Consider the following 27,511-nt stretch of genomic DNA (forward strand, 5'->3'; position numbering starts at 1 on the left):
GTTGCCGACCCCTCTGCCAATGAAAACAGTTTCTCCTTAGTTACTCTATCAAAACTCCCCTTAGCCTTCTCTGCTCCAAGGAGAACCCCAGTTTCTCTAGTCTCGCTATGCAACTGAAGTCTTTCTTCCCTGGTACCATTCGAGTAAATCTCCTCTGCTCCCTCCCCAAGGCCCTGACATCCTTCCTAAAGTGTGGTGCCCAGAATTGACCACAACACTTCAGTTGGGGCCTAACCAGTGTTTTATAAAGATTTAGCATAACTTCCTTGCTTTTGTACGCTATGCCTCTATTTATAAAGCCCAGGATCCCATTTGCCTTCTTAACAGCCTTATCAACTTGCCCTATCAACTTAAAAGATTGTGTATGTACACCGCCCAGTCTCTCTGTTCCTGCACACCCTTTAAAATTGTATCATTTAGTTTATATTGCCTCTCCTCATTCTTCCTACCAAAATGCATCACTTCACACTTCTCTGCAGGTGAAATTTGACCTGCCACATGCCTGCCCATTTCGCCAGTCTGTCTATGTCCTCCTGAAGTCTGCTACTATATTTCCAAGAATCGTGTCATCTGCAAACTTTGAAATTATGCCTTGTATACCCAAGTCCAGGTCATTAATATACATCAAAAAGACTTCCCTCCAGTCTGAAAAACAACCAACCATTCACCACTACTCTGTTTTCTGTCCCTTATAAACAATTTTACAACACCAAGTTATAGTCCAACAATTTTATTTTAAATTCACAAGCTTTCGGTGGCTTCCTCCTTCCTCAGGTGAACGATGTCGAAATGAAATCCTCGAAATGAAATCGCATTTATAATTCACAGAACAATGCTTGGTGATTACAGACAGTTTTTTCAACTGCCCGTTGCCAAGGCAATCAGTGTGCAGACAGACAGGTGTTACCTGCAAGGTCTCAGAATATACAAATCACCAAAAAAAACAACAAACAAAAAAAAACAGAGATAGAGAGGTAGAAACATAGAAAAGACAGCAACTGACCCGTTATATTAAAAACAGATAACATTTGTTCGCTGGTGGGGTAACGTGTAGCGTGACATGAACCCAAGATCCCGGTTGAGGCCGTCCTCATGGGTGCGGAACTTGGCTATCAATTTCTGCTCGACGATTTTGCGTTGTCGTGTGTCTCGAAGGCCGCCTTGGAGTACGCTTACCCGAAGGTCGGTGGCTGAATGTCCTTGACTGCTGAAGTGTTCCCCGACTGGGAGGGAACCCTCCTGTTTGGCGATTGTTGCGCGGTGTCCGTTCATCCGTTGTCGCAGCGTCTGCATGGTCTCGCCAATGTACCATGCTCTGGGGCATCCTTTCCTGCAACGTATGAGGTAGACAACGTTGGCCGAGTCACAGGAGTATGAACCATGCACCTGGTGGGTGGTGTCCTCTCGGGGAACACTTCAGCAGTCATGGACATTCATCCACCGACCTTCGGGTAAGCGTACTCCAAGGCGGCCTTCGAGACACACGACAACGCAAAATCGTCGCGCAGAAATTGATAGCCAAGTTCCGCACCCATGAGGATGGCCTCAACCGGGATCTTGGGTTCATGTCACGCTACACGTTACCCCACCAGCGAACAAATGTTATCTGTTTTTAATATAACGGGTCAGTTGCTGTCTTTTCTATGTTTCTACCTCTCTATCTCTGTTTTTTTTTGTTTGTTGTTTTTTTTGGTGATTTGTATATTCTGAGACCTTGCAGGTAACACCTGTCTGTCTGCACACTGATTGCCTTGGCAACGGGCAGTTGAAAAAACTGTCTGTAATCACCAAGCATTGTTCTGTGAATTATAAATGCGATTTCATTTCGAGGATTTCATTTCGACATCGTTCACCTGAGGAAGGAGGAAGCCTCCGAAAGCTTGTGAATTTAAAATAAAATTGCTGGACTATAACTTGGTGTTGTAAAATTGTTTACAATTGTCAACCCCAGTCCATCACCGGCATCTCCACATTCTGTCCCTTAGCCATGGTGTGCTTTACTACAAATCTTTATTGATTTAAAATGAAACTGGAGTAGTATTTGAAAAGGAAGAATATGAAAGGACATGGAAGAAAAAAACAGGGAAACATGAGTCAAGTAGACAAGCTCCAGTTGAAGAGCTAGCACCACCACAGGCACAAGGGGCCGAATGACTTCCTTGTGTGCAGTAATTTCTATGATTTTATGAAGTACAATGGATATGGAGTTTACTTGTCTTTCCATGATAAATATGCTGCAGTAGTGAGGGAGTCAACACTGAAGACTGTAGAAGGCATGTATCGAACAAACTTTGGCACAGTACTGAACTTAGGAGGTTTCAGGCTAGTGGAACCAAAAGTATTAAATGAGTCCTCTCTCCTGCCCCCCGATAATCTGTTAATACTGAGAGAACAATTACTGAACAAAGATGATGATATGGGTTTTACACATTATTATTACTTCTACTATTCACTTGTTCCAAGAAAATTCTACTATCCCAAAAGCAAAAATAATTCAATGTGGAATACACAAAAACAAAGATCACTCTTGCAGTCAATCCAGTGTCTATGATCTTAATGGCCTCAGTTTCAGTACACATGTTACATACTTTTCCCTTTTCTTCCCTTCTCTTTTTAGGCAACCGTAGCTATCTAGTAATTCAAGTGACCATTCTATATTTAATTCTGGATAGTATGTGTGGATTATGGGAGGCAATCAGAGACAAGCCTGATCCTGACCCAACATGATGTCCACACACAAGTATTTTCCAACAGGGATCGGTCATTAGGAATCGGGAGGCTGAAGACGGCTTTTTTTGTGTCTGCTGACTATGGGTGCAGTCAACTGTAGCAGCTTCACTGCCACTCCAGCAGATGTCAACTTCCACTGTCCAAACCAAGGATAGAACATGGCACCTTGCACTCTTGTGGCTCAGTACCACAGCAAAAGATTGAATGGTATTGATTGAGTGGGTTGGAATCTCTAAGATCAGGATTAGAATGCAGCCCACATGAGTAGGATGAAAGTAGTCTTCCTCTGCCAACTGCAACTCAGTAAAATGGATCTGGTGAGACTGAGCCCATTTCAGAATCATACCATTAAACTACTCCAATTCAACAATTTCATGGAGAAATCATTAAAATGATCAATATGGAAGTGGAAGAAATATCACTTTAGTGCAGCTTGCGGCACACTTCTGAGGCTGGGATTTGAATATAACATTAGCATAGAACATGCTGTATCAGAGTGCTGGATGCACAAAGTAGAAAGTGCTCCATAAATCCTCCACAACAATGCTGCTCTAATTTTATTAAAAATGTATAAAATTGTCACTCATATGATCTGTGAGGAGGAGATTGCATGAGAACATCGACAGATTACCAGAATGGGCAGACATATGACAGACGCAGAGAAATGTGAAGTAAAATATTTTGGGAAAAGTTATGAAGAATGCTAACAAAATTTGTTCTTCTTTAAACCAGTTGAACAGAGAAGGTGAAGGGATCTTTAGTTTTCAAAATTGTGAAGGTTTTGAAATGGTCAGTGGTGAAATTTCCACCGATTAGCCCTTTATTATCTATTTGCCATAGACTCAGGATCATCGGTAGCAAAATGAACAGGGAGGTCAGAAAAAACATTTTCATAGAGGGTTATGGAATATGCTACTCTTTATATGGAATATGCCTTATAATTTAAAAGAGAACTAGAGAATTATTTGAAAAGGAAGAATATAAAGGGGTATGGGGAAAGGGCAGAGAAATAGGATTAGACTGCTCTAGTTAGGAGCATTGGCACAGGTTCAATGGGCCAAATGGCCTTTTTCTGTTCTGGAATATCTGTGGGATTCTATGGTCAGAGAAACCAATTGGCAGCAGTTCAACAGATGAACTGACATACACAGTTGAAATATTTACATCATTGAAACACCCATTAATAACTGTCCACCAATACAACTGATTCAGCTTTGATACACCATAACGCTCAGTAACTCTTTGCAACCTTGAAGATAAGAAATAACAAGGGGCAGAAAACACAGGTGGGAGTAGTTTATAGGCAAAGTGTTAATCAAAAAATAGGAGCTAGTAACAAAAGTAATGCAATAAACATGGGGCACTTCAATCTTCATACAGACTGGCCAAATTAAATTGACAAAGGTAGCCTGGAGGACGAATTCATGGAATACATTCGAGATGGTTTCCTAGAACAAAATGTCATGGAACCAACCAGGGAACAGGCTATTTTAGATCTTGTATTGTGTAATGAGATAGGATTAATTAGCAATCTCATAGTAAAGGATCCTCTGGGGAAGAGCGGTCATAATATGATAGAATTTCACATAGTTTGAGAGTGACATACTTAAGTCCGAAACTAGAGTCTTAAATTTAAATAAAGCCAATTATATAGGTATGAGGGGCGAGTCGGCTAAGGTAGATTGGGAAATTAGATTAAAAGGTATGACGGTAGATAAGCAGTGGCAGACACTTAAAGAAATATTTCATAATTCTCAACGAATATACATTCAATTAAGAAATAAAAAGTCCACGGGAAAAGCGATCCATTTGTGACTAAAGAAGTTAAGGACAGTGTCCGCTTAAAAGAAGAGGCTTATAATGTTGTGAAGAATAGTAGTAAGCCTGAGGACAGAGTTTTACAAACCAGCAAAGGATGACCAAAAAATTGATGGTAAGGGAGAAAATAGACTATGAGAGTAAACTAGCAAGAAATATAAAAACAGATTGTAAGAGCTTCTACAAGTATGTAAAAAGGAAGATAGTAGCAAAAGTAAATGTTGATCCCTTAGAGGCTGAGACACGGGAAATTATAATGGGGAATAAGGAAATGGGAGAGATGTTAAACAAATATTTTGTATCTGTCTTCACAGTAGAAGACACAAAATGCATACCAAAAATAGTGGGGAACCAAGGTCAAATGAGAGTGAGGAACTTAAAGTAATTAATACTAGTAAAGAAAAAGTACAGGAGAAATTAATGGGACTAAAAGTCGACAATTCCCCGGACCAGATGGCCTACATTCTAAGGTTCTAAAAGAGGTGGCCGCAGAGACAGTGGATGCATTGGTTATGATCTTCCAAAATTCTCTAGATTCTAGAACGGTCCCTGCGGATTGGAAGGTAACAAATGTAACCCTGCTATTCAAGAAAGGAGGGAGAGAGAAAACAGGGAACTATAGACCAGTTAGCCTGATATCAGTAGTCAGGAAAATGCTGGAATCTATTATTAAGGAAGTGGTAACAGGGCACTTAGAAAATCATAAAATGATTAGGCAGAGTCAACACAGTTTTATGGAAGGTGTTTGACAAATTTATTAGCGTTCTTTGAGGATGTAACTAGCAGGGTAGATAAAAGGGAACTAGTGGATGTAGTACAGCAAGCAATTAGGAAGGCAAATGAAATGTTGGCCTTTATTGCAAGGGGGCTGGAGTACAAGAGTAAGGAAGTCTTACGATAATTGTACAGGGCTTTGGTAAGACCACATCTGGAGTACTGCATACAGTTTTGGTTTCCTTATCTAAGGAAGGATATATTTGCCTTAGAGGTGGGTCCAACGAAGGTTCACTAGATTGATTCCTGGGATGAGAGGGTTGCCCTCTAATGAGAGATTGAGTAAAATGGGCCTTTATTCTCTGGAGTTAAGAAGAATGAGAGGTGATCTCATTGAGACATAAGAATCTGAGGGGGCTTGACGGAGTAGATGCTGAGAGGTTGTTTCCCCTGGCTGGAGAGTCTAGAACTAGGGGGCATCGTCTCAGGATTTGGGGTCAGCCATTTAAGACTGAGATGAAGAGGAATTTTTTCACTCAGAAGGTTGAGAATCTTCGGAATTGTGGGTGCTGGGTTGTTGAGTATGTTCCAGGCTGAGATAGATAGATTTTTGGACACTAAGGGAATCAAGGGATATGGGAATAGGATGGGAAAGTGGAGTTGAGGTCGAAGATCAGCCATGATCGTATTGAATGCTGGAACAAGCTCAAGGGGCTGTATAGCCTTTTCCTGCTCTTTTGTCAAGTTCTTATCTGCTTATGTACAGTAGTTGGGCCCCTCTTTAGGATACTGGTGAAATGATGAGGTTCAGGCCCTAAAATATGCTAACCTTGACTCACCTGGGCTCCCAACATACCCTGCTGTCCTATTTCAAAAATGCCCAATCTTTGAGACATGGTAAAGATAGTATCTGTGATGAAGGTTGCCATTGGCAGAAGAGTCAAGAACCAGAGGATATAGATTTAAGGTGATTGGCAAAAGAAACAAAGGTGACCTGAAGAAAAACCTTTTTACATAGCAAGTGGTCAGGATCTGGAACGCACTGCTAGAGCAGGTGGTGGAGGCTGATTCAATCATGGCCTTCAAAAGGGAACTGGATAAGTACCTGAAAGGGAAAAAAATTGCAGGGCTACAGGGACAGGCCAGGGGAGTGAGATTAGCTGGATTGCTCTTGCACAGACTCGATGGGCTGAATGGCCTCCGTCCCTGCTATAACCTTTCTCCGATTCTATGATAGTCTGGCTTGGATTTCCTGACTGGCATTATTTTAACTTTAACCCATTTAAAATAAATAGGAAAACATCGATCAGAAAATCTAGGACGAGAAGTTTATTTTTCTAAATAGGCTATGATTAGGATCCAGGATATTTTTTATTTTTAAAGAAGTCCAAAAAGGCAATTTGATCTTTGGTGTTAGCTGGATCCTGTTTCATAATTATTTACTTGTTTTGGAGGCAGGAGGAAGAGATAGAAAAGAAGAGGTGCAGTGTAAGTTTAAATTTTGAGTAAATAAAATTCAACCAAGTTACATATGCAAATTCAAAAGGCGACTGAATAGTAATAGCACGCGTTGTCACAAGCTACTGTGATGAGCATCACAAAGTATTCATGCAGTGCTTTTGAAAAGCTCCAGTATACTTAACTCTTGAAGGACATTTACTGATTAGTAAAGTGTATTTAGCACTTCTCGATCTGTGTTGACACTGCACACACCCAATTTGCAAAGATCTTTAGCAAAATACTGCAGATGCTGGAAATCTGAAATAAAAACAGAAAATGTTGGAAAAGCTCAGCAGGTCAGGTAGCATCTGTGGAGACAGAGTTAATGTTTCAGGTCAAAGACCTATCTCCACAGATGCTGCCTGACTTGTTGAGGTTTTCCAGCATTTTCTGTTTTTATTGCAAAGATCTTTTCCTTTCGGACCATTAAAATACATGCAGCCGATTATACACATGCTCAACACCCAACACAGATTGCTGCTTTACAAACCACAAGGTCTTTTCGCCTTGAACTGCTTCTCTGAGACACGCCCACATCAAGGGAGGAGTGCTTTGAAAAGAATGAGCAAGATTAGACTCTAAATGTGTTTTAGGAATCTTACCGTTGCAAAATTCAGCTTTAAAATACATCTAGGATTTTTCTATGGGCTTACACACACGACCAAGGTTTTACATATTTGGCACATGAGGTGCAGAAAAACTGAACCAAGCAAACTGCCATTAAATTTTGGTTGTCTGCCACTCCAGAGACACCAATTTTTAAAAAAAAATTCCATTAAGGTGAGTGTCTAAAGCAGCCAACCACAATTATCCACTCCATTCATGAAACTAATTTAGAAAATTGAGGGAAGTGGCAACCAAATAATTGTGAGAGGTTCTTAAGTGTGCGAATACAGACTTTTAAAAAAAACAGCAGTAATATGATACTTAACTTGCATTAAATTCTAGTCACAAAACTCTTATTCATGCTAACTACTCACTGGAGAGCAAATTACATTAATAGTGATCAGAAGTGTACAGTACTGAACTGCAGTAAGAAGCTACATAAAGGAGAAGGCGTTAAAAGTGTAATTTTATAAAATCATGCTGCTGGCATGGAAACTTTCCAGGAGTGCCCACCAGAAAGTGAGGCATGGCACGCCCCATGATTTTCCATTTGTCACTGAAAATAGTGGGAACATGTATCTGAAATCCCAATAAGAGGCCCCAATAAGGAAAACTGTGACATCCAAGGGGTAGAAACAATCATCTTTCCTGAAGTAGAGAGAGAGCAAAAAATTAAGTTGTTCTCATGAAAAGATTATATCCAAACAGTTGTGAATGACCATTAGAAAGAAAATCCTGACCTATTTCCCACTTTTTTCCTGGTTTCTCGTCAAAGCAAGCTGAGCAAAAGGAATGCATCAATTATTCTTTGCTCACTCTCTGGAAGCTGAAGCAGGGACACTACAGGAAACAACGTTTTCAATTGTAATGCGTAAGGTAACCAACAAAATGCTTGCTTTCCAAGCTTTTAAGGAATGTTGAGAGGCTCCAGAAGCATGGGCAAGGTTAGACACACTGACAGCCCCATCTCTCTGGAAGATAGTGGTCATGTGCAACATGTGTTTGTGCCTGTGATTCCTCCAGACCAACTTTGACTTCAGCCATGCTCTGCAAAGCTGGGCACAAAAGCAATTCTCCAATGTGGAGAATCATTTGGTGGTAAGTATCACTCATTTCTGTGCAGCATAAATTATAGTACCAGGTACCTATTCAATGAACTAAACCAGCTTTTAGAAATTCACTAAGGATCTCAAAGAGAAGAAAATAGTGCAAAATACAATTGACAAAGTTATGTTGTATACGAAAATAATTTTTGCTGAACATTTCAAAAGCTCACTAGCAGTCTCTTTTGGTGGTAATGAAGTATAAAGGTACAGTGCAAGCAGACCTGTACAATTTTACTCTGGACCCAACCCATTTCATTCATGAGGTCTACTTGTGATACCATTCTACACAGCAAGCAATTTTGGACAGAAAAAATGAAATCTTTCGTTCACATAAAACTGATTTAAAATGAATCCTCAACAGGTAAAATAGGAACTAAGTTGTTTCATGCAAAGAAGCCACAATGCTTCAGTCATGGGTGCCTTTACTAACCTCAAGCTACGCATGTATTCAGAAAATAAAAACCTTTTTTGGTTCAGCTCTATTTTTGAAACAAAGACTTGCATCACAAGATGTCTCTTGGGGGAAAAGCCACTGCTTTACACTCTACACGGTGCCTCATTTTACAGTAGAAAGCAACGTAATACAATAATTCATACTAAAATTACTAGTTAATGGTCTACTGCAGTGTTCCTGGATACAAAAAGATTTTTAAGAACTGGTGTCTCTACGTCTATGTCCACGTCCCACCCTGTTTTCTGTTTGTGCAAGAGAGAGTGGAAGACATACACAAACATACTTTCTCGTTGTCCTGTATCTGTTTGCCTCTCTCATTTTCTCTCCATTTCTGTAAACTTCTTAACTAAATTTTAATGACCTTTTTGTGATTTGATTAGCAGTGCTATGGCACTGCTGTAATTTTTTTTAAATTGCAAATATAGACATATCCACAAATACTGTTTCATTTGATCTCATTCCTGGCTATTTGCTAGTAGTTACACTGGGCAACTTCCAATCAAGTCAGTGGAGCTCGTAGTTTTGTTTTTTTTTGCCCAGAGGCACAGACTGAAGCTCTGCATTCACTTGAGCTACCAAAGAAGCTTTCTGAACTGCTGCTATCCTCCCTACCCTTCATCCCTTGTTAGAGCTACTGTTCATTATTTACAGGCTAACAACCAAAATATGGAGACAAATTGCAACCAATATACTATATATGCCATGCTCAGGTATATAAAAGTATAATGCCTTGTATCCAAGATGAGCCAGTAGAAGGTTGGCCAGCATCATTGATGGATCTAAAGTGAAGTACTAACCCTTCGGCTGCTAGCGTTGCGAACAGACAGGGCATCATCATTGGCTGCCTGATAAATAAAAAGGAAAAGAAATAAGAATGGATTGAGCTGACATTGTCTATGAAAATGGAAGAGGAGGAGGAAAAAGTAGAGTGTTTACAAACCAGGTGACGTCGGCTAGGCTTATAAGAATGCTTGGCACGCTCTGTATTCTCCTGGGAGGAAAACAGCGAACAGAATCAGAAACACAGATGAACATACCATCAAACAGAAGCACCAACCAAAATCATACCTCCCAACTGTTGCACAAGTTCAGTATGTTCAAAAGATATCAAGCAAACTATATTTCTTTAAAAAACATGGACTAAGTATTTGAGAGGTTAGTTTCGCAGAAGAACAGCCCAGAGTGTTGTGGTTTATGGGGTTAGCACAAAGTGGTTGTTAAAACACAAGGTAATTCAGGCACTCAACTTTTTTTTGAACTCACTTAGCCTAAAACAAGTAAGAAACCATTGTCAAATCTGAGAACCCTTGAATGCCATTAACAATTCTTCCAGGGATTGCTCACTCCACAGCACAGCAAAAAGGTCCAATTAACTACGGCACTTTGTCGATATAATGACTATTTGCAGCACAAATTGTGTCAACTTAATCTGGATATTTAATTAGTACCAATTATCTTAGCTTGATTATGCTCTTCACCTTTTGTAAAAAATTAACTCTGAATTAGTGGATACTCTACTTTTACTTAACCTACTTTTTAGATTGAAGCGATGTTTGATTAGCATACTATTAGTCCTGGGACAATATAATTGCATTAAATTACGCAAAACTAGAATTGTTCTTAAGTTGATAAAAATGTGAAATTTTAGCATCAATTGCATTTTTCATCCCCTGAACTTCCGAGACTGCAAAATGTTCGTGCATGGCTGTCAGACAATGGTTTATTAAACCTGCCAGCATGCAGTTAGTGGCACACCAATCAGTAAGGTTAGCTGCAATCTAAAGTTGGAAGGATTGAAGTACTTTAATTATAATGTTCCTGTATGTAAGATTTTGTCTGATATACTATGTTTATTTAATATAAAATATTTAATTGCAACATTAAAGTAAAACATTTTTTAAAGTTTTTTGTAAATATGTTTCATGTACAGTAATGTTAAAATATTTCTCAGTGAACTAACTGAGTTGTCACAATTTTGTTCAAGCATAATTGATTTGATCCTGGGTGTTGTGCTCAAAACAAATTACTAACACTTGCTCATAGCAGCAAAAACAGATGAATGCTTACAAGACTATTGTTAAATCTGGGGACTTCGATCTTGCTGTCAGTACAGTCATCAATGCATCAATTAACATGCTAATATCCAAACTATTAGATCTAAACACCATGTAACCTGCAACTTTCAATAGCATGCAAACAGTGAACTCTACTACACGCAAGAATCCATAACAACAGTTAATAGCTATATAAATGCAAGTTCATTCTTATCTTTAAGGTAGGGAGTCATGAGATAGGAAGTAAAGTATTATGCTGGTTAGAAAATTTGGCTTAGTCAAGGAGGTTTGGAAAGGAGGTTATGAGTCTTGGGACCCATACCACAGTGGAACCTCGATTACCTACCATTCCATTATTCACATTCTCACTGCCATAATTTGAGGGGGAAAGGGCTTATTTACAACACTTGCTGATTGGAGATTTGCAGACGCTGTTACCTGCAGGCGTCAGCCGTGGCTCAGTGGTAGCACTCCCGCCTGAGTCAGAAGGTTGTGGGTTCTCGTCCCATTCCAGAGATTTCAGCACAAAATCTAGACTGTGTGGTACTGAGGGAGTGCTGCACTGTCGGACATTCAGTCTTTCAGATGAGTCATTAAATTGAGGCCCCCTGCCTGCCCTCAGGTGGATGTAAAAGATCCCATGACATTACTCAAAGAGCAGGTGAGTCCTGGCCTTGTCCAATATTTATCCCTCAACTAACAAATGATCTGGTCATCTACCTCAGTGCTGTTTGTGGGACCTTGCTGTGTGCAAATTGGCTGCCACGTTTCCTACATTACAACAGTGACGACACTTCAAAAGTACTTAATTGGTTGTAAAGCACTATGGGACTTCCGGAAGTCATGAAAGGCGCAATATAAATGGAAATCTCTTTCTTTTTCCACAATTTCAATGATCCATCAAAAGCGTCACCTCCATTATGGCATACAAGGGGGATTCCATTGTATATTAAACATACGCTAATGATTTGGACCTGGGTATAGCAACAAAAAAGTCTCTAAGTTTGCAAATGTTACCAAAATTGGAAGCAGGGCAAATGAGAACATTGCAAGCAAATTCAGGATTTAAATTGTTTCAGTAACTGGGCCAAGAGATGGCAGATGCAATTCAATGGGGGAAAAGCACAAAAGAGCACAGGATTCAGTATGGGAGCAAGGACCCAAAAGAAGGAATATGTGTTTGCCACATTTTGGAAATTTTTGATCATTTTTCCACAGAAAGGATTTGAAAATGAGTTACATTTAAGTGGTTTGTTTTAAATTCAAATGAGTTTACACACGTTTAGAATTCTCCATATAGACTCATGCTGCAGTCACTAAGTCAAAGAGGACTTAGTCTGTTAATGAGCCAGGCATTGAAGATGTGTTTACGCAACGACCAGGAACAATAGCTAATTAATCACTGCGTCTCAGCCTTTCCTCAAACATTGCCTGGGAAAGCAATTGATTTGATGAACCCAGCATAGGATGTCTGCTAAGAACCCATTTTTCTGGTGGTGGGGGGGGGGGGGGACGGGAAAAAAAGAGGTACCTAGCTTTATCGATAGGCCCACAGGTGAATCCCTGACCAGGGAGAAGTCAGAAGGACAGCCCACCCAATTCCTGTGGTCTGAAGTATCAAAGAAAAAGCTATGTTTGAGGTCTTTTCGGTATGGTTTATTATTTCTCTCATTCATGAGCAGGCATTGTGAAGTTGAGTGAAATAGATTAGTTCTGATTACAAATGTTACTCTGAATGTTCACTTGCGGTCTGTAAAATAAAGCAGTTTAACAATTCATATTTGGCTTCATTTCACTGAAGTGTTTTCAGTCCGCCTACTGAAATATTGCAGAAGTACACATGACAGCATGTGAAAGACACGATATCCAGTTCGCATCTCAAGGGGTTCTATTGTTAGACGCCCCCTCCCCAAGTTACACTATGGTATGATTAGATATTGAGCAGTATGGGTGCATTGCTGAACATAAAATGCAGGAACCACTTAGGGGTGTGATTAGAGCCTCTGAATCAGTGAAATATCTAAGGCAGAGCTGAAGTTTGTAACTGTTAAATGGAACAATGGTACAGCTTGTTAATCAGGACATTGATGCTGGGAATAAATTGATGAAACTCAGCACAATGGTTCGTTGCAGTGGAAAGAGACAATAAAGTACTAGGTTGCATCAGCGAAAGGATAGAATACAAAGCAAAAACATGTTGTTTTTGGGTCAATTCTCACATTTATTTACACTGAAATTTTATTGTTCTGTTTAAGGCTCTGGTCAGAACCCATCTGGTCACATCAAAGGAAGGGCCATAATTTCTTTGGAAATTAGAAAACATTAGCTAATTTATCTTTCCAAAATTGTGAAAGGGATTAATTATTTCAGGCAATTTACGTGTTACATTCAAATGTTCAAATACCAGAATACACAAGTTAAAACCGAGGAAATTAGAAGTCAGACAGAATGTTTTTCATCCACAATATATCAAAGAGTTGTGGAGTAAGTTACCAGAGGAGGCCACTGAAGCAGAGACATCACTTGCCTCAGAAGCCTGTACTAATTGAGGAATGATGTGAGGGATAGTTACCAAGTATATACTATAATTTTATTCCCAATCAACATGTAAAAAAGTTATGTGCATAAATAAGATTTACTTTTAGCAGTCTTATGGACCCATCCACTTCCTGATCATTCAATCGCATGCCATGCATCCACTGATCATCTTTAAGTTGAGCTTCTGAAAACTAAAGCCAATAGGGAAAAACTATATTTGAACAGAGCAAGCAAGCATTTATCCAAGCCAAATGGCATTTATGCTCAACTTGGCTTTTCAGATTGTGCTAGAGATCCAGATCCAAGATTGGGGCCAAGTCGTGCTGAAAAAAAAATCAAGGTTGACAAAGGATGATTTAGTCATTGCCTCCATTTTTTCTTGGGAGTCACTGTGCTTTCCTCTCAGATGACATATGCAGACCTGCTCAAAATGCCTGCTCGTGTTCCTTTATTGAAGACTGCTGGAATGTTCACAATGTTCCTTCAACCTTTTTCATTCCTGTTGAGGACTGCTTAGTCTCTGCTTGGCACTTCCACAGGATTGTGTAACTGAGATTAGCTCTCACACACGCACTTAAAATTGTTCTTCAAATTTCCGGGTGGTGTAGTGAGCCAGTATAGAACAAAAAGCTCCCAGATTTGACCCCCAGTTTGTACTGATTTAGCTCATCTCAATTTGGGCGAATGAGGGGCCACTATAATCGGTCTCAATACTCCTGAAATTTACAAGTTCTGAGGGAGCGCGCAAGAAAAAGTCAGATTTCGATTACCAACTTGGAGGCGCAAAGGGATCAAGGGGTACAAATACACAAATCATTAAAAGTAGTTGCGCAGGTTAACAAAGCCATAAAAGGTGCAAACAAAGCACTGAGGTTCATTTCTAGAGGAACAGAATTCAAAAGCACAAAAGTTATGTTAAACTTATATAGAACCTTGGTTAGACCACACTTGGAAGACTGTGCAGAGTTCTGGTCTCCAGATTACAAAAAGGATATAGAAACACTGGACAAAGTGCAAAAAAGATTTACAAGGATGATACCAGAACTGAGAGAGTACAACTATCAGGAAAGACTAAACAGGCGAGGATCTTTTCTCTAGAAAGAAAAACTGAGGTGACCCGATAGAGGTCTTAAAAATTATGAAGTGGTTCAATAAGGTAGACATAGAGAAGATGTTCCCACTTGTGGGAGAATCCAAAATTAGGGGCCATAAATATAAGATAATCACTAATAAATCCAGTAAGGAATTCAGGAGGATCTTTCTTTTCAGAGAGTGTTAAGAATGTAGAACTTGCTACCACAGAGTGGTTGCGGTGAATACCACAGATGCATTTGAGAAGCAAGATAAGTACATGAGGGAGAAAGGAATAGAATAATATGTTGATAGGGTGAGATGAAGTAAATAGAGTGGCAGGAACTCCTGCAGGAAAACATACAAGTAGGAAAGACACGATCAGGCTCAGTGGTGATGCCTTCAATAGTGAAATAGTCTTCTGACGCTCACTGGCCAGAAGGCAAGGTACTGGGGGATCTGCTGGCAGCAGTAGAGCCATACCAACACCAGGCAATGACTTCGGGAGAGCAAGAAAGTAGAGTGTAAAATAGATTTTTTCCAACCAATTTCTGCCCTCTGCTGTGCACCCTTTCTGAAGGTGTAGGCTCTTGCAGGGATGCTGTTCCACAGGCACTTCACTACCTTGCTCAAGTGATGATTCATGTGCGAACCTAGACAGTGAGTGTCTGCAGGCTGTTCAAATGTGGAGGACAATACAGTCGAGCACAATTCTGCCCTCACCCATACATATGCAGGGACAGCAATCAGGAGTGGGGATTATGGCTGATATTTCCTTTCACCCCCACCAACCCAAGGCTAACTTTAACACCAATTTCTGCCCTGGCTGAAATCAACGAAGTAACTGATCTTTGTGACAGAGTAAGTTTAAAATCGTCTGAATGGTTACTCTTTCATGCCAGAAATTGATGTCTGCTGTATGTTTTGATAATGTTCTTTGTGGCAGGTCTATAAATAACAGAAAGCTCATTACTGTCGACTGAAATAGCAACTCCTTCTTTGATAGCTAAATTTAGCCTCCAGTCCAGTTGGGCCCTATAAATACTGGAAGGCGAGCTTATTCCTTGCAAACCCTTGTTATGCTACTCCGGCTTCTGCCCGTAGCTGCTTGCTAAAGAATGCTAGTCATCAAGCTTGGCTCTCAAGGATGCCTAAATTCAAGGATTGCAACCTAATCTATGGCATGAGCCTGCCAGAGATTTCAGAAACCATGAGCGTTATATGAACTGCCTCCAGTATGGTCTTCCACATTTCTTGAATTCAGTTCACCCCCCGCCCCAACATAGAACTGATAAGACTATCAAAACGGGAGAAGTCACTTTGGGAACTTCCACCATGACTTGGGCATTCTTGCGGGAGTCATGCAAGCACCATAATATTGCCTCTGCCTGCACGACACTGAAGGCCATATTCTGAAGTGCAGCTTAGTTGTTCAATAGAAGCAAAAGCAGACAAGATCACGACAAAAACACAAGAACTGATATGGCTCCAAGCCAAAAGTGAACCAAGAAGAGGGATCATATAACAGAGGATTGGAGTACAACACAGCAGGAAAGTCTCAGTGCAACGTAGACAGCGTCCATACTCCATTCTACCAATCGAAGGTGCAGAACAACTGCATGCCTCTCTGGAACCCATCACTGGTAGACACCAAACCCTGATAATATAATACTCAGCCTCCTGGAAATGCCTTCAACCGCAGTTGTGCCAAGCCTGAGTTTCATCATCAGCTATCTGGTAGATATCTGCTTCCAGCATGGCAGAACAATGATGAACTTTTATAAAACACTGGTTCAGCCACAACTGGTGTATTGTGTCCATTTCTGGGCATCGCACTTTAGGAAAGATGTGAAGGCCTTAGAAAGGGTGCATAAGAGATTTACTAGAATGATTCCAGGGATGAGGGGCTTCACTTACGTGGTAGACTGGAGAAGCTGGGGTTGTTCTCCTTGGAACAGAGACAGTTGCGAGGAGATTTGATAGAGGTATTCAAAATCATGAAGGGTCTTGACAGAGTAGATAGAGAGAAAGTGTTCCCATTGGCAGAAGGGTCAAGAACCAGAGGACACAGATTTAAGGTGATTGGCAAAAGAACCAAAGGTGACAAGAGGAAAAACTTTTTTTACACAGCGAATGGTTAGGATCTGGAATGCACCACCTGAGGCGTTGGTGGAGGTAGATTCAATCATGGCCTTCAAAAGGGAACTGGAAAGGAAAGGAAAAAAATTGCAGAGCTATGGGGATAGGGCGGGGGTGGAACTAGCTGGATTGCTCTTCCATAGAGCCATCGCGGACTCGATGGGCCGAATGGCCTCCTTCCATGCTGTAACCTTTCTATGATTCTATGCCCATGCAAGGTAACTTAAGACGTGCCAGCCACTTTCTGTTCGAGATGTCCAAGTCCAATGTCATGTAACAGACTGACATTAACTTTAATGCATGTCTTTATGCTAAGGGCTTTGGCAAAGAGATGTGCCTGGCATGAGTTTATGTCTGATGAGCATAGTTTAATTCAAATCAGATTTCAGACAGACAATCATTTACTGAATAATAAGTTGTTGTAAGTATTTCAAATTTAATTCTGAATGAGGAACTGTTTGGGTTCTTCAACCTCTATTATACACTGAAAAGCAAGATGCTCACTGCATTTCAGCACCTTATCCTCTTTCTTTACCATACAGTTCATATAAGGCGTTGGAAGTCACAGCCCATTTACTCCGTGAAGTTAACTATTAACAAACGTTTCCTCCTTAAGCACCCTGAACCGAGGAAACACAGTACGAATGCAGTGACAATTTTTTGGAATCAAAGAGATTGTTCCAGGTCCAATATTAAATAAATCCCTCCACTATGCGATAACTACTATTGTTAGCCTGTTTTTTTTAAAAAAGGATTTTCATCTCAAGAATAAAGGTGCACGAACTCGCATGCACGTGTGTTCATGGATGCTGGAAGCGGTACAGAGTCTCTTTGGATAGAATTATGGACAGTAAAGGAAACAAAATAGTAATAGGAATACAGTACAGGCCACCAAAAATTAAAGGGAAGCTGATGCAGTTTTCTGGAACACAGTAAGACAGACGAGTGACAAGTCTTCAGTAGTAATCATGGGAATTTTAATCTTCCTCATATTGACTGGAGTGCACAATGGAAGCAGTCTGCATGCAAGCTGGAATTTATTGGAATTGTGAGGGACTTGTTTCTAAAATAGTACGTAAAGTAACCCAGAAGGGGCAAAGCAATATTGGATTTAGTTTTAACAAATGAGGAGGGAACAAGCAGCGAAGTAAAAGTAAGGGAACATCTGTGATCGAGTGACCGTAATGTTCTGACATTCAGGGCAGACACGAGGCTAGGAAACAATATATATTTACAACATAGTCAATTAAACAGCTTTATTTTAAACAAGCTGATTTTGAGGATATGACAGAATGGTAAAATGGGAAGAGGGAATGATGCGGAAGAAAAGGACTTCAAAAGGAATCGTTTTTAAGATGCAAAAGAAATTTATCCTTGAAATAAGGCATGGGCAGAATAAAAAAGACCAAGACCAATTTGGCTTACTATCAAAGTTGTGAAAGGCATTAGGAAGAAAGAAAAAGCATACAACACTTTTAAATGTTCAGGAAAGGAACAGGACAGGGTGATCTAGAAAGATAGATTGTGGAAGAGCTGCAAAGAGGGATCACAAGGAAAACTTTGCTGGAAATATAAAGCAGAATTGGAAAGCATTCTTCAAGTATGTCAGGAGTAAAGAATGAAAAGAGGGGTTGGCCCATAAAAACATGACAATGGGGAAGCGGTGTCCAAAGATAGTTAAGTATTTCAGCAATTTCACAGTTATTTTTCTAGTGGTGTTCACAAAAGAAATGGGGAGAGAAATCCCAGAATTAAGCCTATAGTTTAAGAGATGAATGTAGACTTAAAAAGTTTTAAATCACAAGAAATTACATAATGGGAAGGCTGTTGAAGCTCAAAGTAGATAAGACTACTGGGTCTGACAACTTTCATCCAAGGGCTCTGAAAGAATTGGCTCAAACAATTGAGAGTCCTCTTATTGACATTTTTCAGAGTTCACTGAACTCAGGTCAAATCCCAGAAGATTGGAAAATAGCAAATGTGAATCCCATCTTCAAAAAAGGGGCGAGGGATGAACCATCAAATTATAGACCTGTAAGCCTTAATTTCACTGTTGGGAAAGCGTTTGAAAGTATTTTGATGGATCATATAAGGGAGCATCTTGAGGGGCATGAGCTAATCCGAGACAGTCAGCAAGGTTTTAGGAATGGGAGGTTATGCTTGACTAATTTATCGGATTTCTTTAAGATGACGGGCCTAGTAGATTGGGGAGAGACAGTGGATGCTATCCACCTGGATTTCAGCAAGGCATTTTGACTGTATCCCACATAATAGACTACATAAGGTCCAACCCATGGGATAGATAGGAACGTACTAAAAGGAATTGGCAAATGGTTGCTTGGAAAGAAACAATGAGTAGTAGTGCATGGGCAGGTATCTGGTTGGAATGCCATAAGGTTCCGTGTTGGGGCCGCTGTTGTTAATTTTTATAGATGATTCAGAGGAAGGAATTGTGCCCAAAATTTCCAAATTTGCAGACGATACCAAACCAGGAGGAGTGGCAAATGGAGAATGGAAAATGTCAATGCTCACAAATTCAAAAGGTTCTTGACAAGATTAATCAATGGGCGGAGAAATGGGAGGTGCAACTTAACGCAGGGAAATGTCAGATTACGAGATGTCACAGAGGGAAGGGTCATGCTAAATGGGAATGTACTTGACGTGTCCGAGCAGGAGAGATATATTAGGGTTTTAGTAGTGAGGTCACTAAAACATCAGCACCCTCCCCGGCTGTTAAAAATACAACAGACTGTTTGGATGCATAGCAAGGTGTATAATATATAAATCCAGACACGGTCATTTTAAAACTGTATTTGGCCCTGCTAAGACCACATCTGCAGAACTGCTTGCAGTTTTGATCTCCCTATTTGAAAAAGAATATTCCGTTAATGGAGGGGTACAGACAGAGAAGAGCTACAAGGCCGGTCCCAGAACTTGAGAATGACACATGAGGAAAGATGGACTACCCTGGATCTTTTCTCTTTTGAAAAGAGAAGACCAAGAGGAGGTTTATGAAAGAAGTGTTTAAAATTATGACAGGTTTTGACAAATTCAATTCAAGTAACCTTTTCTGCCGCGTACAGAGTTTAAGCACAAGGGGTCATATTTACAAATTAACAAAACAAACTAAGAAATGCAGGAGGAACTGTTTTTAAAAAAAGTAAAAAAGGATATTAAGTATGTGCAACAGATTACTGGCACCGGTTGTGAAACAAGAAACCTTAATGGATTTCAAGAATGAAGTAAACAGGTTCTCATCAACAAATGGGAATCAGGATTATTAGAAATACACCAAAAGAATACTGTTACAGAAATTCATGCCTTGATATTTTTCTGTTACTTCTTTTAGTAACTGCATGCTCAAGTTTTAAAGATATTATAGGCATCTAAAGAAGAGTTGTGCATTCAAACAGCAAACATCTCAATTACCTGCCCGAACAGGCAAACTTAAACCTTCGGCACCAACACCTCTTCTGGAAATCAGATAATCTTAACAATGGAAAGCAAAATCTTTGTGCCCTAGAGAATAACTGACTGAGATAGCACATATTGTCAAAGCTTTCATTTTGTTTTGTTCGCACACATTTACAGAACTTTGTTACTGCAACATTTGAATTCTATATCCTACATGAATCACCAATGTATCAATCTGTTAGACTGATTAAAACAAAAATATCCTGTTAAGTCAAAAAATTTCGTAAATAAACAGGTGCACTTATCAAAATGTATTTGTTAGTAATTAAAAATCAGGCATTAATGCACACCAGCACCCAAACATCAGGCACCGTACCATCCACTGGTGGATCTCTCCCCATTTTCTACCAGATGAGCGATAAATCTAAAAAGGGAGGGTAAAAGAAAAATAAAAATTCCACTTGGAAATCATATTTTTTTCCTAAATTACCGACAGCTCAGATCAACACAAATACTTGATAGAAAATAAAGTTCAGGTTTTGTTTGGACACGTGTTCCAAGTTCACTCTGTGCAAGGTGAGCAGTGCTAGGCTACGAGGGCTCAATCTTCACAGCCTTAGACCAAAGCTGTACAGGAGATGAAGAGTATGCAGATCAAAACATCAAAAGCAGTTTCAGAAGTTACACAGATGAACAACCGTAGCATGGCGCTGAGCCACATGATCCCAGAAGGTTCACTGGTGAAGTCATGAATATCATAATGCCAGAGTATTCAGCTATATTTGAATACTGTTGTTTTCTTCCTGTATGAAAGTAACTGTAGCATACACAGCCATAGTTGCATATGCAGGACAGAACTCTAATGACTGGAAACCAATTGGGTACAGTCTGCCACACTATAAAAAAGGCTAAATGTAAAGGTATATCTAGAAGTCGTAGCTTTTATACATACCCACAGTACCGACAAAAACACCAGTGGCATTTTACACGTTAACTGCAGGTTCGGCAATTTAGTTTGACAGTTCTGCTTCCTATCGTATAATTGGTCCTATATTGATGGCAGATCAAACAATTATCGTGACCCAATTGACAGACAGTATCAGCCAATTATGGCCACACCAAAATGACTAATATCCAGTCAAACATTGTTCATAACATGCACAAAGCACTAATATTTACCAAGGTTATTTAGGTTACCTCAGACATCAGGACATTTTTTCCAACTGAGGGTGGCAGGTAGGTGTCATCAAAGTCACAGTTCCTGCATAAACCACACTCTAATAGGGGTTCAGGAGGTTGGATGGTGGGGGGGGGGGGGGGGTTGTAGGGGAAAGGTGGAGAAAGTCAACATAGGTACATGTTTCATCATGGTAATTAATGCAGTACACATATTTTAGAGAAAGGGCTGTAGTTCTATGTATTAATAGGCCTACAGCAGGGAAATACTGCCAGATTCCACCAAGTTAAAAAGGAAGGATTGAATTTAAACCTTGATTTTCAAAATGAAACAAAAATATGACTATTTTTGTTGTGTATTATTCCATTAATATTTGAAGGGATTGCATTTCAAATGCAGTGCCTGCTTGATTGATGATCACTGGAATGGTCACCTTTGGTGTCTTTCAGCACAATATTTTTTCGAACCACTTCATAATTCAGTTTTGATCAAAAAAGTTTATAGCTACACTAGATCAACAGTACTTTGGGGTTCCAAGCTACATAAGAATTGGGACTTTACATAATTGGAAAGAAATACATTTCAGAATGCGTAGATTGATCCCTGTTGCTGTAAGGAGAAAGCTGGCACTCTAAGGGTAACACTCACACAAATCAGACGCTCTGCCTAGGAGTTGCGGATTAAAAACAGTCATCTTGGCAAATAGTTAGGCGAGTTTTGTGTGCATCTCATTGATCATACCCTATACTTACATTCCAAGGTTAACAATCAGACCTGTATTGTAAAACATGAAGTGCCATATTCTAACTATAACTTTAAAAAAAACAGACTGGGTGGTGGAGCCATTAAGACTGACATGGATGAAAGTCTCTTCTGTCTGCACGGGTACTATGTAAAAGGAGTTTTGTCTGTCTCAAGCCAGTTCCAAGTGTGCATGGGCTGACAGCACAAAATTGATCCCAATTAGCCACTCATTCTGAGGGGCCACAGAATAACCAGCACGACAAATGGAAAATTACCTCACTGGTGCAGCAATGAGTGCTCTTCTGAATTTGGGGCAGAGTAGAGGAAGCTTCACTCAATATTAAATGGTGCTTTGCCCAATTTGGGAGCATTCTAATGAACAATGGGTCGTCAAAATGGTATGTACTCAATTCCCCACGACCAAGGCCCCTCAACTTCAGCACAAAAATTCACTCTAAGTGTCATTAACAAACTGTGATATACAACTCTTAAAAATCAGAATCCACACGTCATTATTTGCATATTAGTGTAATGGAGGGGGGGGGTCTACCTTCCAATTTTTATTTTCTCAACATGAAAATAAATACTCAACAAACTACAGAATTCTATGACTTGAGGAATGAGAAGTGATGAAGCAGTTCATAGCAATTAAGAAAAAGAGTCAACAGATTAATCTTCCTAAAAGTGTTCAATGCCTCTTCAATAAAATTAACATTTGAATTACATTTCCTGCTTCAAGGAAGCAAATATTCAGTCCTTTGATAAGCAAATCAGATCCAGAACATGTACCTGTACTGGCATGGCAGTACCTGATTTAAATATGTAGCGCAAGAGGGAGAGATACACTGCATTTCTCATTATGAGGCATCAATATTTATGCAATCATGAAACACAGCAGCAAGATTTGCCATTCAGCCAACCAATGTTGTGGCAATTTTTTTTGACAAATGTAAAATGTATTTGAACAAATAAAGCCAGGCTTGTGAACAAATAAAGCCAGGCTTGTGAACAAATTGGCAAATTAACAAACTGCAATAAATCCAACTATTATGAGAACATGCAGGAATTGCTTAATCGTAGTCCAAACAATTCAAAACAAAAAAGGAGTCAAGTTTTGACTTCAAGAAAGGACTGTGAATGTAAAAAAAAACAAGCAGTCTTAAGAGTGCAGTACACACACACTGCAGTCAGAATCTGATAAGATACCAGTTTCACCAATCATGAGCCTCATTTTACCCTAAAGGACCTTGGATCAACTTTGGATGTGGTGGCAGGGGAAGGGGAGATATATTATTTATCAGATCAGAGGCAGCTTTGGATTTTTAATTTAAAAGGTTGCATTTCAACTCCATTGAGGACATTTATTACAATAGAAAAACAATCCAAATGGTTAGAAATCAGTTTTATTTACACTCAAAAAAGTATTGCAAAAGATGCATTTTTAAAATAAAATCTGAAATGGGTGCAGCTATGCACACGTACATTTCCAAAGGAACATATTTTTAAGCTGCACTATGAAATTTGTATCATCTGGAGGAACTCAGGTTTCAATTTTTTTTTTTAAAAGTTCCTTTGCTGAACTAATGCATTTTGGAGTTTGATATATTTTAATTGTACTCTGGTATTGAAAGCTTGTGCAGGCCAGATTATTTTATTTCTTGAGGGTTGGAGAACCTAAACCTTTTCAGAGGCTCTGTGTAGTTTTGCCTTTGGACAGAAATGCATTCTGTCTTAATAGGTGATCTCAACAAGTTTTCAGAGCCTTCAAAAACTGCATGGATCGAAAGAAGCAGGATGAGAACAGGTGCCATTTTATCCCAGCTGTATATTAATGTTAGCCTAACAGGCTTTCATTCCTATCCATCAGAGCAGTTATCACACCATCGACTGTGCCAGGTGCATACAGTGCACTTTATTCATAAAGTACACGGCAGTCATCCAAACTGTGAATGAATAAAATATATTTTTTGTTTCTATTAAACATGAACCACATTTTTGTGTAATGATCTCAGTGAGTTTGCATTTGTGCTATCTTGTCCCAATTTAAAACACCGAATTCAGTTATTATAGTTTATGTAGTTGGCCTATGTGGGTCAGATTCATCCACCCCAAGGCAATATACATTATATATTTACGCACACACCTATAGTCCGTATAATCTGAATAATTTCCAGTATCAGAGACTATTCCACTGCTCACCTTCCCATATGCTTTAGTTTACATGGCACAGAAAATAAGACAAGGCACAAAATGAATCATTTTTTTGCCATGATTAATGGTTTGGTTTTAGTGCACGCCCTTCTTCCCGACTCAGGAACAAGCCAAGACTTTACTATTACTTAGATTACAAGACATGCCCTTATTTACTAATCCCTGCCAAAAAACATACCATAAGTTCAGGTATTTCCATTGCCAAACCAGCAAAACTTATGTGCTGACAACAACTGAAAGGATAATAGTTTGAAAACATGTAGCTATGCAAGATTTAGATTAAAACAAAAACTGAAGCCACCTGAGATGTGCCAGCAACATAAACAAACACACTTTTTACAGGGGGCTCCCACATGGCTCAGGTGAGTAAACACACCACTATCCTGTCCCACAGATTCAAGGCCTGGTGTGTGCAGAGTTCAATAACCTAACCATGGGCAGCAGTAGGGGCAATACAGTTGGTCTAAGTATCCACAGGCTAGGGTCTCAAAAAAAAAATCAGCAAGGGTTTCTGATCCTTACAGCTATCTCGTGACTCTGCTCACCATACACTGAATTCAATTATGTTGCAATTACTTCCTATATCCAAGGCAAAGAAACAGCAGAACGCCATTCGCCCCTTGAGCCTGTCCTGACATTCAATTAGATCATGACTGATCCATACTTCAACTCCATCTACCCACCTTTCTATCTAACTATCTTGGTCTTGAAAATTTCAATTAACCCAGCATCCACAGCTTTTTTTGGGGGGGCGGGGGGAAATGGAGGATAGAATTCAAGATTTCCACTACTCTTTGTGTGAACAAATGCTTCTTGATTTCACTCTTAAATGGCCTAGCTCCAATTTGAAAATTATGTCCCTTGTTCTGTATTACCCAAACAAAGTGAACGGTTTCTCTGTATATATCATATTGAATCCCTTAATCATTTTAAATTTAGATCATCCCTCAACCTTCTAAACTCAAGGGAATATAAGTCAAGTTTATGCAACCTATCATATTTTTACCCTACAGAACCCACTATCATTCTAGTGAAACTGTGCTGTACCCCCTCCAACGCCAATATATCCTTCCTGAGGTGCAGTGCCCAAAACTGATCACAGTACTCCAGATGGGGTCTGACTAAGCTCGGTACAACTAAAGCATAACTTCCCTCCCTTCGTATTCCAACCTTGAGATAAAAACCCAATTTTCCTTTTTGATTACTTTTTGTATCTGTGCACAAGCTTTTAGTGATCTGTGCACATGGACACCCAAATCCTTTTGCTCCTCCCAGCTTCTAGTCTCTCACCACTTAAAAAAATATTCCAATTTGTTTTTCTCAAAGTGAAAGTGATCCCAAGTAAACGGCCTCTCCTGCTCCAAACGCCTACGAGTGTTCATGCATGTCAGCAGCACTGGAACTTCCATAAAAAGCCGAGTATTCTTGTAAGGATCGGCAGGATCCAGGATAACAATGGTCATCTTCATGAAATATGCAGCTGAATTTTGGTGAATTTACTTGCATCTGTGTCACAAACGTCAAGTGATCAACGTTAACAAACATTCAAGGTTGAGTATGGAAGTCGGCAAAAGCACCTGAATAGTACAATTGTTGGGCAAACATTTAACTGAATGCAAGATATCAGGAAATGATCAGCCAGTCAGATTATTGTGGCCCCAACAGCAAGAAACCATATAAAACCTACAGACAAAAACCTCAAGCAACAGTGTGAATAAATAGATACAAATGAACAAAGTTTAATCAGTCACCACAAAGGCAAAAATAATCATTTCGACCATTGATCTTTCATATATAAAGTTCAATAGCTACTATACATGGTCAAATATGAAAAGGAAAGGGTACAATTGACTTTAGACACATGACCCAAAATTCTTCTGCTTAAGATATGCCAGTCAAACTTTTAAGTAGATGTTAAGGTGGACTAATAATGTACATACTTTTTGCAATGTACCCTAACAAGAGACAAAGAACTTAAGTATGAAAGGAGAAATAGTCGTCAGTCAGTCATTCAATCTATCAAACCTGTAATTTTTCTCCACAAGGATTCCCTTGGGTGAATGGGTCACTAACAATGTACCATCAGAAGTGACCATCAATGAAAGATATCTGAAGTGATTTTTTTGATACTTGGTGATAGAGATATCCCATGTGTAATGTTTTCTGTCATTTATAAAATGAGACATTTTATAAAAAGGACTTGGAGGCACCACACAACACAATAGAGCACTATGCATGATGGCATTTTGTAACACATGCACTGACTGGCACAAACTAATTTAGGAAAAACATATGGCCTTCAATTTTAGGTATTATCGACAGTTTGTAATGCAAAATGGTTTCACAAAGAGGTGAAAGCAGCAACTCAGAAGCACTACCCAAAGCCTTTCTGCTAATCTCCAAAATGGTATTGCAGCAGTTCAACAAGCTCTCAACAGTAATGTGCCTTCTCAGTGGCTGTGCAAAGTACAAAGCTGCACCTGGTATCTCCAATCTTCACTAACCCCACATTTGCGACTACAGATAAGACTGGAAGACTTGTTACAGACATGAATGATGACATCTTTCCCTGTAGCTCACATTACTGAATTTTCCTGTAGAAGCAGGTAAGATCATGTGTCTGAGCTTGCAGATCTGGTTTAAACAGGGTATTTAAGTCTTCCCTGTCTCGCAGCAAGAGTGCTTTACTTCTCTGGATGTGACTGGCTGATATACACGCCCACGTTCATGACTCATCACATCCTTTTTCCTCCAGCATTCAAGAAACCACGACTCTCCATGCTTGACTGGATTTCCTCTTACCTCTTTCTGCTGCCGTTCCAGTTCTTTCATACGGATATCTCGTGCCTCTGCTCGGGCTGCCCGCTTGGCTGCAAGCCTGGCCTCTGCCTGCAAAGTAAACGAAAATTAGTTAGCTCTCTGCTACTCGGTGATATTAAAAATAGGTTACAAAGGTAGTCTAATACTGGGAGGATAAAAGTTAGCACAATTAATATTTATTGCATTACATAACTGAAAATCTATTCACACTGAGAACAGTTCCCAGTGTCTAAAATTTCACAATAGATTTTCAATTCCTAACTTTTCCTGAAAAACTATATATAAGACACTTGAATCATTTATACCTGGCAATCATTCCTTCGAATTATAAATGGCTGCAGACTGACATGCACGCTCAACATGCAAAATTGAGGGGTCGAGCATTTTTCCACAAATTCAGATCTTCAATTTAATA

At 39.6% G+C, this 27,511-nt stretch overlaps 1 protein-coding gene across 18 annotated transcripts in view; it reads right to left on the reverse strand.

Annotated features, from left to right (window-relative positions):
• The window catches only part of lrrfip2 (leucine rich repeat (in FLII) interacting protein 2), a 166,420-nt gene that overhangs the window by 79,900 nt on the left and 59,009 nt on the right, over window positions 1-27,511 (reverse strand). For 15 of the 18 annotated variants that reach the window (XM_067981348.1, XM_067981344.1, XM_067981345.1 and 12 more), the window contains exons 3-7: window positions 27,079-27,165; window positions 20,521-20,568; window positions 9,869-9,919; window positions 9,726-9,773; window positions 7,253-7,312 (exon numbers count right to left, since the gene is read on the reverse strand). In XM_067981348.1, coding sequence (XP_067837449.1) covers window positions 7,253-7,312; window positions 9,726-9,773; window positions 9,869-9,919; window positions 20,521-20,568; window positions 27,079-27,165 — 294 coding nt within the window. The remainder of the gene's footprint in view (window positions 1-7,252; window positions 7,313-9,725; window positions 9,774-9,868; window positions 9,920-20,520; window positions 20,569-27,078; window positions 27,166-27,511) is intronic. The other 3 variants (XM_067981357.1, XM_067981363.1, XM_067981358.1) reach the window with 1 other exon arrangement.

Source organism: Heptranchias perlo, chromosome 3 (assembly GCF_035084215.1).
Source record: "Heptranchias perlo isolate sHepPer1 chromosome 3, sHepPer1.hap1, whole genome shotgun sequence".
Lineage (NCBI taxonomy): Eukaryota > Metazoa > Chordata > Chondrichthyes > Hexanchiformes > Hexanchidae > Heptranchias > Heptranchias perlo.